This window comes from Mobula hypostoma, chromosome Y (assembly GCF_963921235.1).
Source record: "Mobula hypostoma chromosome Y, sMobHyp1.1, whole genome shotgun sequence".
Lineage (NCBI taxonomy): Eukaryota > Metazoa > Chordata > Chondrichthyes > Myliobatiformes > Myliobatidae > Mobula > Mobula hypostoma.
The window spans coordinates 5,259,216-5,274,911 of NC_086130.1; the positions used below are offsets into that span (position 1 = coordinate 5,259,216).

At 36.6% G+C, this 15,696-nt stretch overlaps 1 protein-coding gene across 1 annotated transcript in view; it reads left to right on the forward strand.

Annotated features, from left to right (window-relative positions):
• The window catches only part of LOC134341064 (proliferation-associated protein 2G4-like), a 113,699-nt gene extending 112,258 nt beyond the window's left edge, over positions 1–1,441 (forward strand). The window contains exon 13 of the mRNA XM_063038814.1: positions 1,376–1,441. Coding sequence (XP_062894884.1) covers positions 1,376–1,441 — 66 coding nt within the window. The remainder of the gene's footprint in view (positions 1–1,375) is intronic.
• Positions 1,442–15,696: the final 14,255 nt, after the last annotated feature.

Below are 15,696 nucleotides of genomic sequence, written 5' to 3' on the forward strand. Positions count from 1 at the left end.
CCGGCCCGAAACGTCAACTGATCTTTTCCACGGATGCTGCCCGACCTGCTCAGTTCCTCCAGTGTGTTAGTGTTGCTTTGACCCCAGCATCTGCAGAGTATTTTGTGTTGATGATGATGAGTTCCTCTTGCATCTTGCATGTGCTTCTCAGGAAATGTAGGCCTCTTTACCAGCCTGTCTGTTCTGTAAACTGCATCAAAGTGCATTTTGTACATCAAAGTCTACTTATCCCACCCTTGTCAATCTTTAAGAAGAGGTGATTAAAAGGTCAAATGCAGAAGGATAGAGATAGCTAATATACATTATGGCGAATAATGAAATAAGGTCCTTCATCATAGGCTGATCTGGAAGATTAGATGACATGGGATATGAAATGAGCTAGTTAATGGGATATAAAACTACAAACTCCATTTCCAGAAAAGTTGGGATATTTTCCAAAATGCAATAAAAACAAAAATCTGTGAGATGTTAATTCACGTGAACCTTTATTTAACTGACAAAAGTACAAAGAAATTTTAATAGTCTTACTGACCAACTTAATTGTATTTTGTAAATATACATAAATGTAGAATTTGTAGGGTTTGTAGTTTGACAGCAGTAGTGGAGTAATTATACTTAGATTGGTGCCTGTGAGCAGCAATGTGACGCTGGGTACAATACTGGGTCTGTTGTTTGTTAGCTGCATTAATGATTTAGATCAGGGTTTCCCAGCCTGGAGCCCTTGGACACTTTGCTCAATGGTATTGGACTATGGCAAAAAAAAGGTTGAGAAACTCCTGTTTTAGATAATAAATTTAGGCAGAAAAAATGAGTAAGTTTTCATATAGGCTACAACTATTCTGTTTTTTTAATGGACAAATAACATAATTATAATATCATAATTCTTAGGAACAGAATTAGGTCATACGGCTCATCAGGTCTGGTCTGCCATTTCATTTTGGCTGATCCATTCTTCCTCTCAAGAAGAGCTATTCAAATGCTTCATTATTAACAAGTCAGTTATGTAATAGAATTTCACTTGATAACCCAGGAGTACCAAAAAAATGTTCTGGGAATGATTTCATTGGCTTTGTATCCAATGATATACTTTGATGGGTTTGAACGATCCAATCAAAGTCCTTGGCTGAATAAGTATATTGTTTCCATTGTATGATGCATACTGTTAAGATGTTAAGTAACATGCAACCCTATGTAAATAGAGATTTTTATTGTTCTGAGAAAATGTCATACATTGTTATAGTCCACTGAGGTCCTTATTTACTGCTGACAGTTGAATATGGATTTGATTTCTTCAATTATTTTATATTCCAAAATTAAATTTTTTATAGAATGTGTTAATCATATTCAGAAATTTAAAACATCTTTTTATCTCCAGAATTTCAGATCGGAAGTCAATTGTAATACAGATGATATGAACATGAAAAATGAGGCTGGAAACTGACCTATCTAATAATTAGCCCAAACGACTATACGTTTGACATGATTCATGTATCTGATGACAAGATCACTTCCCAGCAATTTTTAATACAATTCTGTTTCATTGCAGAGAAGATACAAGTATTCACAGTAATGACTTCAGACTACTTCAAAATAATAAAAATATGAAACATTTACTGCGTCTATGGTTTATATTTTAAGTCTATTTTGAGATACAGGCCATTAAGAAGTAGATTGTTAGTTAATTTCAAGATATCTGTTAATTTCATATATTTGCTAATTCCATTCATGAAGCTTTTATATTATACATTATCTCAGGGCTTGCAGAATTTTACTAGTTAATACTTTCAGATAGTATTTTTAGAAGACAGTTCTAATTTGTTAAGTTCTTACAAAATGAGATCACTTATACATATTCTTAGAGGAGTTTCTGCTTCCAGAAGTAAAATCGAATTTCTTTAACTAGATCTAATTTTGCTATTTTTTTGTATTTAAGAAAGGCCAAACTAAAGTTAGAAAAGCAACATCCATTATTCTAAAGTCCTTTGGTGTTTATTGTGTTCCTTGAAGTAATAATGTTTTTTTAAAATCTTTTAATCCTAATTTGAAGATGATTTTCAAATTCAGTGAATTTTTCTGTCGCTTGCTCAAAATTTGTCCAACAATGATTATACTGTTATAAATTTTTAAATAACTTATTAATGGAATTTGAACATGGAAAAGTGGAAGTACATAAGTATGACACAGGAGCCAAAAGTTTGTACTACTTATATGAATCAACTGCTTTATGTTCCCATGATATAACAAGTTCTAATTTAGTTGACTTTTGGTTCATATGGGGTTAAATAAAAGTATTATGATGAACTCCCTTGAATGATTAATAAGTTGTTTTACTAGAACTGAAACTTCAGCTGTGAAATTCCACAGTTCATGAACTTCTACAGAAAAGCCCATCATATGATTTTAGTCTATGAGGCTGATGTGAGAGTTTCCTACAGGAGGTTGAACCTACTGAGAAACTCTGACCCAGATAGCTCCATTCATAAGGAGGAAGTGATCATAATATGTTGCAATTCACCCTGTACATTGAGAGGGAGAAGCTTAAAAATAACTATATCCATGAGAGAGCAACTGGCTAAAATTAATTGGAGAAAGCCACTAGAAAGTAGAACAGCAATGTCTGGAATTTCTGGGAGCAATTTGGAGGTCACAATATAGATATATCCCTTTGAAGAAGGAGTGTTTAAAGAGAGGGTGGGGCAATTGTGGTGCACAAAGGAAATCAAAGACAGCATAAAAGGAAAAGAGAGCATATAAACTTGTGAGAGAGGATTTGGAAACTAAAAGATGAAAGAAGGCCGCTAGAGAAACAATGTGGTGAGAAAAGATGAAATATGGAAGCCAGTCTATAATACAGAAGGATTCAAGGAGATATTTCAGTTATATGAAGAGTAAAGAAGAAGTGAGAATGTACATTAGACATTAGTATGGGGGACTAGGATATGGTGGACAAACTCAATACGTGTTCTGTGTCAGCCTGTACTATATAAGACATAATACAGCAGAAATTTAACAAGTCTGAGAGCAAAAGCAGAGGTGAGTTCAGATGCTATTACTAAATGAAAGGTAATGGGGGTGATTTTGGGAGTCCACTATTAAGATGAGGTTTCAGAGTAGTAGCAGGCATGTGGTTAGAGGAAAACTTACCTGATAAATCTGTTGATTCTTTGAAGAAAGAATAGACAAAGGGGAGTCAAAGATAGATAAAGAACGTTCACTTGGATTTTCAGAAGTCCCCTGATAAATACATGCAGATGAGTTTCCTAAACATAATAAGAGACCATGGTACTACAGGAAAATGCTAGCATGCATTGTAAGGCTAAGTAGCTGTCTACCTATCAATCTATTATTCTCTGCATCTTCGATTTATTTATTTGTATATCTCCTCCATATGTATGTATCTATCTGTATCCAGCTAGATATCAATCCATCTTCATATCTGACTACCTATAAATAGATTTAGTGATTTAGTGATCAGTATCTATATATCTGTCGGATCTGTCCATATACCTGTCGGTATCTATCTATCTATCTATCCATATACCTAAGTATCTACTTATGTATGTATCTACCTATCTTGTTATCCATCCATTTATCTATCAGACAATCTACTTATCTAGCAGTATTTATTTTTATCAATTTACCTGTCCCTTTCATTTAATTTTCATCCCATCTATCGAGCTTTTTATCTTTCCTTGATTTGTGTATTCATATGTCTGTATGTCTGTCTGTATATGTGTGTGTGTATATGTGTATATATATATATATATATATATATACACATCTACCTATCTTTCAACCTACCTATCTCTATATTTATCGATCAATCGATATAACCAACTATCTCTCTCATCTATTTTTCAATCAAATAAATATCTTTCCATCAATCTATTTACTTACCTATATCTGTTTATGTATCTAGATAACTAGCTATCTATCCACCTATCCTTCCATCCATGTATGTAGGTAACTATCTGTCAGTCAAACTATCCTTCCATCTATCTAGCTGTCTGACTCTATTTATCTATGTATTTCTTTCTGTTATCTATTTGCATATTTATTGATTGATCAATCTAACCAACTATCTTTCATCAAGATATCTGTCAATCTATGTACATACCATTCTCTATCTCTTGATCTAACTATCCACCTATCTGTCCTATTATTCTATCTGTGTTTATCTCTTACTATCTATCCATCTATTTACATATTTATTGATTGATCAATCTAATAAACTATCTTCCTATCAGTCTTTAAATCAAACAATGTATCATTCAATCTATCTGTCAACCTACATATCTATTTATCATTCTGTCTTTTCTATCCATCTACCAAGTTACCTGCCTATCTATGTATCTTATCCTTCTATCTATATAGCCAAATCTGTCTTTCAATCAGTCACCATATCGCTACCTATGTATCTAGACAACTATTTATCTATCCATCTATCTTTCTGACTATTATCTATCTACTATCTATCTATCTAAATATCCACCAATGTACCTATCTATATAGTTTCCTATTTCCATATTTATCTATCCACCCAACTATATCTCTTACCATTTATCTAGCTATATATAATTTTTCTCTTTCTATCGATCTGTCAATCTAACCATGTATTTATCGTACCTTAGCTTACTGTATCTATACATGCGTCTATCTACCTATCTATTTATCTAACTATCCATCCATCTATCTGTTTTACTGCCTATCTATGTCCCTATCTTTCCATCTACCTACCTATCCTATCATTCTATTTAACTTCTCTTTCTATCTGTTCATCTATTTACATATTTATGGATTGGTCGATCTAACCAACTATCTACCTTCCTATCAATCTTTAAGTCAATCAGTCTACCTTTCTATGTATGTATCTATTGATCTATCATTCAATCTATCTGTTTATTTAGTCATATATCCATATATCTATCCCTCTTTCTAACTGTCTTTCTATCTAGCTATCAAGATAGAAAACAACTAGACACTGCAGCCAGCCGGGAGAGAATCCTCTTGTTCCCACACACTGCCTCCTACTAATCAGCCAATGCTCAACAACATTAGTAACTTTCCTGTAATACCATGGGTTCTTAACTTGGTAAGCAGCTTTGTGTTGTACCTTGTCAAAAGCCTTCTAAGAGTATACAATATCCACAGCATCCCTTTTATCTATACTTGTAACCTCTTCAAAGAAATCCAACAGGTTTATCAGGCATGATTTTTCCTGAAGGAAACTGTGCTGACTTTGCACTACCTTGTCCTGTGTCATGAAGTACTCCAACAGCTCATCCTTAACAATTAACTGTAACATTTTCCCAGCCACTGAGTTCAGGCTAACTGGTCTATAACTTCCTTTCTGTTACTTTCCTCCTTTCATTGAGTGGAGTGAAATTTACAATTTTCCAGTCCTTCGGCACCATGCAAGAGTCCAATGATTTCTGAAAGATCATTTCAGAACCCTACGATGCAGTTTCTCTGGTCTAGGTGACTTATGTACCTCTAATCTTTCAACTTTTTCAGCATCTTCTCTCTTATAATAGGAACTGAATCCACTTTTCTTCGTTCACACATTACAATATCAGGGATATTGCTGGTGTCTTCCACAGTAAAGACATGCAAAACACTCATTTAGTTCATCAGTCATCTCCTTGTCTCCCATTATTATTTCTCCTGCCTCATTTTCTAGGAGTCTTACATCCACTCATTTCTCTTTTATTTTTAACGTCGTCTTGGGGGTGGAGCGGAGTGATGATGGTGCCAAACGGCAACTCCTTTGCTTGCATCTTCGGAAACAGCTCTATTTCCAGCTTTAATATCTCTATTTTTCATGTGAGAGGCAAGGTTTTGTTACACAGTGAGCAGTGGGTGTCTGGGGTTGGTGGTAGAGGCAGATACACTAGGCTTTTTTGTAATTTATTTTTTATTGAAGTTCATCATCAAACAAACATTACCATAAGATGTATTTCAGATACTCTACATATATATCATATAATCATTTGTCACAAATCTCCACATAATATTTATCTGAGGTATACACACTTACAAAGAGGAAAGAAAGAACAACTGAAAGAAGAAAACTATGTACAGAGTAGGGAATGATTTTTTTTACAACATATTCATTGACTTGTGAGAATAAAATCAGGCCTATGAGGTGTTATGTAGTTAAACGATTTTTCCCAGTAGGAATAAAATTGTTCCAACTTATGATTAACGGATGCTGTTATCTTCTCCATTTTGTAAATGTCTATTGTAATTTCCATCCATACATTTAAAGTTGGGCTCTCCTGTGATAACCATTTCCTGGTAAGGGTCTTTTTACCAGCCACCAGCAGTACATTCATTAAATATTTATCTCTTTTCAACCATTCTAGACGTATATACCCAAAATATATGGTCTTACTCTCTAAGGGTATCCCAGTCCAGTAGTCTTTGATAACAGGGCATTCCCATAAAATATGATAATGGTTTGCATTTTGATTTCCACAATTTCTCCAGCAAACAGGGGAGTTACTATTATAATGGGATTTCTGAGAGAATGTAATAAAATATCTTATCAAGTTTTTCCACCCGAACACCCTCCATTTCTGTGAACTGGTACATTTCCATTGATACCTCCATATTATTGTTCATTCTTCCTCAGATATTGTTATCTCTTTTTCCTTCTCCCATTTTGTTTTAATGTATGAAGTCGAATGTGTTTTAATATTTGACAAACCCTTATACATACTTGAAATGATTCTATTACCATTGTCTAAATTATATGCTTTTCTAAATAGCTCTATTAGACGTGTAATTGTCTTAGTTACATTTTTGACCGTCCTATTAACATACTGTCACATCTGTAAATACCGATAAAAGTCTTGTTTTTCTAGTAAGTGTGTCTCTTTGAGCATTTCAAAACTGAACAGTGTTCCTTCTTTCATTATATTACAAATAGCTGTTATTCCCTTAGCTGTCCAGTCCTTAAATCTAGCATCCAGTTTATTTGGTGTAAAATCCAAGTCATATGCACACCATTTAAGAATTGCTATGTCACTCTCTAGTTTATATTTTATAATAGTTTTCCATATTTTAAGAGTCCATTTCACCCACGGGTTATCAATAGTATTTATGTAAATTTGTAGGTTGTTATCAGCCAAAATTGCGTGTATGGGGATGGAAAGTATCCTCTCCTCAATGTTTTTCCATTGAGTGTCATATGATGGGTTGCACCAACATATCACAGCTCTCAACTGTGCTGCAGAATAATAATCTCTAAGAGAAGGTAGGCCCCATTCCCCCCTTTTCCGTGGCTAATTGCAAAGTTTTGAGACGAACCCTAGGCCTTTTACCTTAGACCATAAGACAAAGGAACAGAAGTCGGTCATTTGGCCCATCGAGTCTGCTCTGCGTATATCATATATAACTTGATAGCATCTTGTTCCATTCATTGAATTGCTTTTGGTTAATTTCTTTTGGTAGGGTCTGAAAGAGATTCAGTAGTCTGGGCAGTATATTCATTTTAATAGATTCAATCCTTGAATTGAGACCAAGAAAAGGAATTAGGTTCCATCTTGTTATATCTTCCTTAATTTTTTGTAACCATATAACAATTACAGCACAGAAACAGGCCATCGCAGCCCTTCTAGACTGTGCCGAACTCTTACTCTCACCTAGTCCCACTGACCTGCACTCAGTCCTTAACCCTCCATTCCTTTCCTGTCCATATATCTATGCAATTTAACTTTAAATGACAACATCGAACCTGCCTCAACCACTTCTGCTGGAGGCTACCACTCTCTGAGTAAAGAAGTTCCCCCTCATGTTACCTCTAAACTTTTTCCCTTTAACTCTCAACTCCATGTCCTCTTGTGTGAATGTCCCCCACTCTCAATGGAAAAAGCCTATCCACGTCAGCTCTATCTATCCCCCTCATAATTTTAAATACCTCTATCAGGTCCCCCCCCCCCCACCTCAATCTTCTACATTCCAAGTAATAAAGACCCAACTTGTTCAACCTTTCTCTGTAACTTAGGAGATGAAACCCAGGCAACATTTTAGTAAACCTCCTCTGTACTCTCTCAATTTTATTGACATCTTTCCTATAATTCGGTGACCAGAACTGTACACAATACTCCAAATTTGGCCTTACCAATGCCTTATACAATTTCAACATTACATCCCAACTCCTATACTCAATGCTCTGATTAACAAAGGCCAGCATACCAAAAGCTTTCTTCACAATATAATTATGGAAAAGGATAGGTCTGGACCCAGAGTTGAGGTTTTTGATTGGAGAAAGGCTAACTTTGAGGAGCTGTAAAAGGATTTAGGACTGGATTGGGACAATTTGTTTTATGGGAAGGATGTAATATCGAAATTGAGGTCATTTAAAGGTCAAATTTTGAGGGTACAGGATTTTTATGTTACTGTTAGGTTGAAAGGATATTGAGAGAGCCATGGTTTTGGAGGGATATAGGAAACTTGGTTTGGAAAAAGAGAGAGATCTACAATAAATATAGGCAGCTTGGAGTTAATGAGGTGCTCGAGGAATTTAAAGAATGTAAAAAGAATGTTAAGAAAGAAATTAGAAAAGCTAAAAAGATATGAGGCTGCTTTGGCAAGTAAGGTGAAAATAAATCCAAAGGATTTCTACAGTTATATTAATAGCAAAAGGATAGTGAGGAATAAAATTGGTCTCTCTAAGAGAATCAGAGTGGACGGCTATGTGCAGAGCCAAAAGAGATGGGGGAGATTTTGAACAATTTCTTTTCTTCTGTATTCACTATGGAGAAGGATATTGAATTGTGTAAGGTAAAGGAAACAAGAAGGGTAGTTATGGAAAGTATGACGATTAAAGAAGAAATACTGGCGCTTTTAGGGAATATAGAAGTGGATAAGTGGATAAGTCTCCAGGTCTGGACAGGATATTCTCTAGGACCTTGAGGGAAGTTAGTGTGGAAATAGCAGAAATATTCTGTGACAGAAATATTTCAAATGTCATTAGAAACGGGGATGGTGCCGGAGGATTGGTGTATTGCTCATGTGGTTCCATTGTTTAAAAAGGGTTCTAAGAGAAAACCTAGCAATTATCGGTCTGTGAGGTTGACGTCAATGGTGGGTAAATTGATGGAAAGTATTCTTAGAGATGGCATGTATAATTATCTGGATAGACAAGTTCTGATTAGGAACAGTTATCATGGATTTGTGCATGGAAGGTCATGTTTGACAAATCTTATTGAATTTTGTTGATGAGGTTACAAGGAAAGTTGAGGGTAAAGTGGTGGATGTTGTCTATATGGACTTCAGTAAGACCTTTGACAAGGTTCCACACTGAAGGTTAGTTAGGAAGGTTCAATCATTGGGTATTAATATCAAACTAGTGAAATGGATTTTGCAGTGGCTGGATGGGAGATGCCAGAGAGTAGTGGTGGGTAACTGTGTGTCAGATTGGCGGACGGTGTCTGATGGTGTGCCTCAGGGATCTGTACTGGGTCCAATATTGTCATATATATTAATGATCTGGATGATGGGGTGGTAATTTGAATGAGTAAGTATACAGATGATACTATGATAGGTGGGGTTGTGGATAATGAAGTAGGTTTTCAAAGCCAGCAGAGATTTAGACCACTTAGAAGAGTGGGCTGAAAGATGGCAGATGGAGTTTAATGCTAACAAATGTGAGGTGCTACATTTTGGTAGGACTAATCAAAATAGGTCATACATGGTAAATGGTAGGGCATTGAAGAATGCAGGAGAACAGAGGATCTAGGAATAATGGTGCATAGTATATATTGGCTGATAATTGCATTCTGATAATTTTGCCAAATCTTTTGGCATAATGATACCCAAATATATGACAGACTCTGTTTGCCATGCCCAAGGATATCTACTTTCAATTTCTCTTGGTGGGCTATAGTTATATGTAAGTAGTTGTATTGATCTTGTATCCTGATAATTGGCCATATTGTTCAAAGGATTGCATCAGTTTAGTTAAAGAGTATGTTGGTTGCCCTAGATAGATCAAAACGTCGTCTGCGTAATAGGCCGATTTATGCTCTGTCCCTTTAATAGTAATTCCCAATACTTTATTTTGTCTGATATATTGAGCTAATGGTTCCAGATATGATGCGAATAGTAGTGGTGATCATGCACAACCCTGTCTCGTGCCCCTTTCTAGGGTAAAACTATTAGATAAATATCCATTGATCTTAATCCTAGCAGTAGGATTGTTGTATAGTGTCTGTATAGTTTTAGTAATTGTGTCATGTAGATCAAATCTATGTAAAACTCTGTAAACAAAATTCCAGTTAACAGAATCAAATGCCTATTCAGCATCCACGTTATCACTATTGCTTCAATTTCATTTTTTTAATATGATCCATAATGTGAAGTGTCCTTCGTATATTGTCTTGTGTTTGGCATTGTTGTATAAAACCTGTCTGATCATTATGTATCAGTGTGGGTAGAAACTCTTCTAATTGTTTGGCCATGATGGAGGTAAATATTCTATAATCCACATTAAGAACAGATATTGGTCTAAATGACCCACATTCCATTTTATCCTTGCCTTCTTTTGGTACAGCTGAGATTATCGCCTCCTTCCAGCTGGGTGACATTTGCATGTTTCTTAGAGCCCAGTTCAGTGTGGGGAGTAAAACAGTAATTAACTCACTTCTAAACTCTTTATATCACTCTGCCGTAAATCCATCTGATTCTGGTGACTTGCTTAATTTAAGCCTACTAATTGAAATTTTTAGTTCAGCTTCAGTTATGTCAGTAGTCATCGTTCTATTTTGTTCTTTGCCTAATGTGGGTAACTCTAAAAATTCAGGAAGGTGTCAATTTGGGTTATGCTTCCCACTGGAACTTTGAAATACAGAGTTTTGTAAAACATTTCAAAAGCTTCTTGAATTTCACTTAGCTTACTTCTTATCACTTTTGTTATTGGATCCCTAATTCTATGAATTGTATTTTCTGCTATTTTTTTTTTTCAGTTTCCACGCCAGTATTTTCATAGATTTGGATCTACTTTCATAGTGTCTCTGTTTCAGAAACATTAATTTTTTTTTTCTAATTTCTTGTGTAGCCGAACTATTAATTTCATTCCTCATTTTTAAAATTTCCCCTAGTGTATCCTGTGCCATAACTCAATTTGTGTTTTTTTCTAGTTCCTTCAGCATATTTTGTAATTCCTCTAATGTTCTGTTCCTTATTTTTTTCTTATATGAAGATATCGCTATAACTTTCCCTCTTAAGACGGTCTTCAGAGTATCCCATAGAATGGGAGGTGAAACCTCTGCATTATCATTGAATTCTAAGTAAAGACCAATTTCTTTTTTAATATATTCCTTAAAATAGGGATCATTGAGTAGACTTGAATTTAGTTTCAAATAGTATTCTTTGGATATAGGTCAAAATGAACAGATAAATATATAGGTGCATGGTCACTTACATCTATTGTCCCAATTCCACAGGTGATTATTTTGTCTTTATCTTTTCCAAATGTTATGTCTATTCTTGTATATACAGAATGGGGGGCAGAATAATGAGAGTAATCTCTTCTGTCGGGGAAAAGCTCCCTCCATATATCAATTAGACCTACATCCCCAAAACGATTGTTAACTTTCTTATGTAAGGACTTTGTTTTACAAGTTTTTCTATTGGAAGAGCCTAATTTTGGTTGTAATTGTAAATTTAAGTCTCCCCCACATATCAAGAGACCTTTTGTTTCCATTACCATAATTATTTTCTGGAAGAAAGTAGTATCTCTTCCTGGGGATTCGTATATATTCAATAAAGTAACTGGATTTACGTCTATATTCCTCTGTACGAGAATATATCTGCCCTCCTTATCTCCCATTTTGAATACTTTTTTAAAATTTAGCTTGCTTGAGATAGAATAGCTACTCCTCTTCTATGTCCTGATTTATATGAGGAGAAAAACAAATTAGTGAAGCCCATTCTCTTTAATTTTCCATGCTCATTATCACAGTGAGTATCCTGTAAATATGGGCTTGTTCTTTTTTCATTTTTGATAGAATTTTACTGTGTTTGACTGGGTTCGACAGCCCATTGACATTAACAGAAATGAATTTTAATTTGTCCTTAGTCGTGTGTACTTATCTGTTAGTATATCGTTGAAATTTGCGGAATATAACTTTAATCGATCTACTCTCTGAACAAATAAGAGCCAAGAAATGCAAATAATAAAAAAAAGGTAACGAAGGTGTGATTCCAAGGCTGGGGTCTCTAGATGACCCTGGGTTGGACTGAAGAAAAGTCTAGCTGTGGGGGATAACCCCTCCTACATGTAAATTGAGGGCCCCCACTGAAGTACCTATAAAAGTAAGTAGAAAAATTTTATGTCCATTACACAGAAATGATTTCCTTATGTATTCCTTCCATGTATATATTCTCATTTAGGTGAGGAAAAAGGAGAATGAACGAATAAAAAAAAATTGAGTAATATAAAATCCATATTATAATACATATTTTCTCAAGACAGGTATATCACCTATCTTTGCTTCCATTTAGTTTATCAGCACTTTTAAAGTTAGCCAAACCTTATGGCTCTTCTGGAGGAGGTGAGGGCTGTCTTCGGAGAACTCACAGTCTCTTCCTATTATCCTTCTCTCGTCCTCATCCTGTTCCCTGCTTTCTCAGTTCTATTACTATTTCCCAAGCAGATCAGGGTAACTGCTCAGCCAGATTTTCCCTTGGTTTGACCACACTAACGGGCAACCCTCTGTTGTTCATCTCTGCAGTCAGTTCAACACCATCTGCCCTGCTCTGCTGGGGGAGAAACAGACAGCGATGCAGGTGGATGCTTTCCTGGTGTCATGGATTCTTGATTACCTGACTGGCAGACCACAGTACGTGTGCTTGCAACACTGTGTCCGACAGAGTGATCAGCAGCACTGGGGCTCCACAGGGGACTGTCTTGTCTCCCTTTCTCTTCACCATTTACACCTCGGACTTCAACTACTGCACAGAGTCTTGTCATCTTCAGAAGTTTTCGGATGACTGCCATAGTGGATGCATCAGCAGGGGAGATGAGGCTGAGTACAGGGCTACGGTAGGAAACTTTGTCACATGGTGTGAGCAGATTTATCTGCAGCTTAATGTGAAAAAGGCTAAGGAGCTGGTGGTAGACCTGAGGAGAGCTAAGGTACCGGAGATCCCTGTTTCCAACCAGCGGGTCAGTGTGGACATGGTGGAGGATTACAAATACCTGGGGATACAAATTGACAATAAACTGGACTGGTCAAAGAACACTGAGGCTGTCTACAAGAAGGGTCAGAGTGTCTCTATTTCCTGAAGAGGCTGAGGTCCTTTAACATCTGTCGGACGATGCTGAGGATGTTCTATGAGTCTGTGGTGGCCAGTGCTATCGTGTTTGCTGTTGTGTGGTGGGGCAGCAGGCTGAGGGTAGCAGACACCAACAGAATCAACAAACTCATTCGTAAGGCCAGTGATGTTGTGGGGATGGAACTGGACTCTCTCACGGTGGTGTCTGAAAAGAGGATGCTGTCCAAGTTGCATGCCATCTTGGTCAATATCTCCCATCCACTACATAATGTACTGGGTGGGCACAGGAGTACATTCAGCCAGAGACTCATTCCACCGAGATGCAGCACAGAGCGTCATAGGAAGTCATTCCTGCCTGTGGCCATCAAACTTTACAACTCCTCCCTTGGAGGGTCAGACATCCTGAGCCGATAGGCTGGTCCTGGACTTATTTCCTGGCATAATCTAGATATTACTATTTAACTATTTATGGTTTTATTACTATTTAATTATTTATGGTGCAATTGTAACGAAAACCAATTTCCCCCGGGATCGATAAAGTATGACTATGACTGACCTCTTCCACCATCTGATACAGCTGTATCCCTCCTTCGTAAAACACTCTCACTTTAGCAGGGTACGGGGTTTGAAATTTAATCGTTTCTTGCTTTAATATTCGTTTCGCTTCACAATTTTCCTTCCGTTTCTGTAGGACCGCCGGGGGGTAATCATGATCGAAGTATATTAACTTCACTTTCCAAAACACCCTCTTCTTACCCCGGGCCCTTTGTAGAATCTCCACCTTGCTGTTAAATCGAAGGAATTTAAATACTATTGAGCGCGGCTTACTCTCTGTCTCCGGGAGGCCGCCGGACCAGCGAAGATGCGCCCTTTCAATTTCAAATCTCCATAGTCTGAGGAATCTCCAGCACTTCCCACAGTAACTTTTTTTACAAACTCCATGATCGACCATCCCTCCTCTCCTTCGGGAACATTATAAATCCCGTATTTTTCCATCGCGATCTTCTCTCCTAGTCAAGCAATTTACTTTTCTGTTGATTTAATATTTTTATCATCTCACTTAGTGTCTGTTCCATGTTTTCCACGCCATCTTCCACCTTCTCAAGTGGCGTCTCTGTCACTGCTATTTTCTGATTGACGTTGGCGAGCTCTGACTTTATATTATTGACTTGCTGTTTTTTATCTTTTTGGACTTCCCTTACCTCTTCCAAAATCTTCTTCATATCTGCTACTTCGCCTGCACGAGGCCCATCGTCAGTCTCGCCACCACACGCACGTGTAGGAGAGCCACGCGTGGTACCTCTCTCTTCCGTAGGCTCCACAGTGATGCTTTTTTAAATCTCCATTCTTTTTCCCCATTCTTGCCCCCCTTATCAATTCAGATATTTTCAGAAGATGTTATATTTGATGGATTAACGGGGCAATACATGCATTTTTCCGGAGGAGCTGTTGACTTAAGCTGCCATTCTGGACGATAATGTCACCAGAACCCAAACTAGGCACTTTTAAGATGTTTACATAGAAACATGAATGTGAGAAAATGGAAGGATATGGACACTGTAGAAGTGATTAGTTGGACATTAATTACTAATTTAATTGATTCAGGAAAATATTGTGGACCAAACGACATGTCCTGTGATAAGCTAATCAGACTGCTCTAAATATTGATTTTTGACGTAATTCACTATGGGTTAAGTATTGTGGGGTGCTCCAGACTTCTGAATAACTTTTAGAAAACTCAGAATATGAGGCAATGAAAAGAATCAAAAAACTAAGCTGCTCCTATGACTTTAACTTGTTGCCACATATGTTTTGATCTACTCACATCAAATGCCTATTCCCAATATAAGAAACAGTTCTGAACAAACTTCACTGAAGCAAAGTCAAAGATGTGTACAAGTTACCTGCCATTTTTATTTTCTGTATTCACCAAAATATGTTATAACATGTAATCAAAACTTCAACTATTCAGGATTCTTCATGGCTTACTTCTAGATTTTCCTAAATTAGTTGTTTTGAAATAACAGTCTGAGAGGTAGGTCCATAATTAAGCATATATTTGGCATGGCATGAATCAAAGCACCCAATAGGATTGCTTTATTTACTGGACTCTGTGAAGTCAATCCAAAAACTGCAAGATTTTTCATTCTTCGTTGTACTACTATGATGGATCTACTGTATTTCACCATGCTCCTTTCCTTCCTCTGCCCAACGTAGCCTCCCACTGTTGACTTCTAAACCTGTGCCTGGATTTTGAGCAACCCAAAATCTGCTCTCTTGGTTGCTGAAAGGGGATGATTTCCTTAGTTTCTATTCTTCTTTCACCAGTATCAAGACACTGCTTTTAACGGCCTCTGCTGATCTATGTAGAAAGGACTGTATCTAACCGAAGATAAGGAATATAATTACATC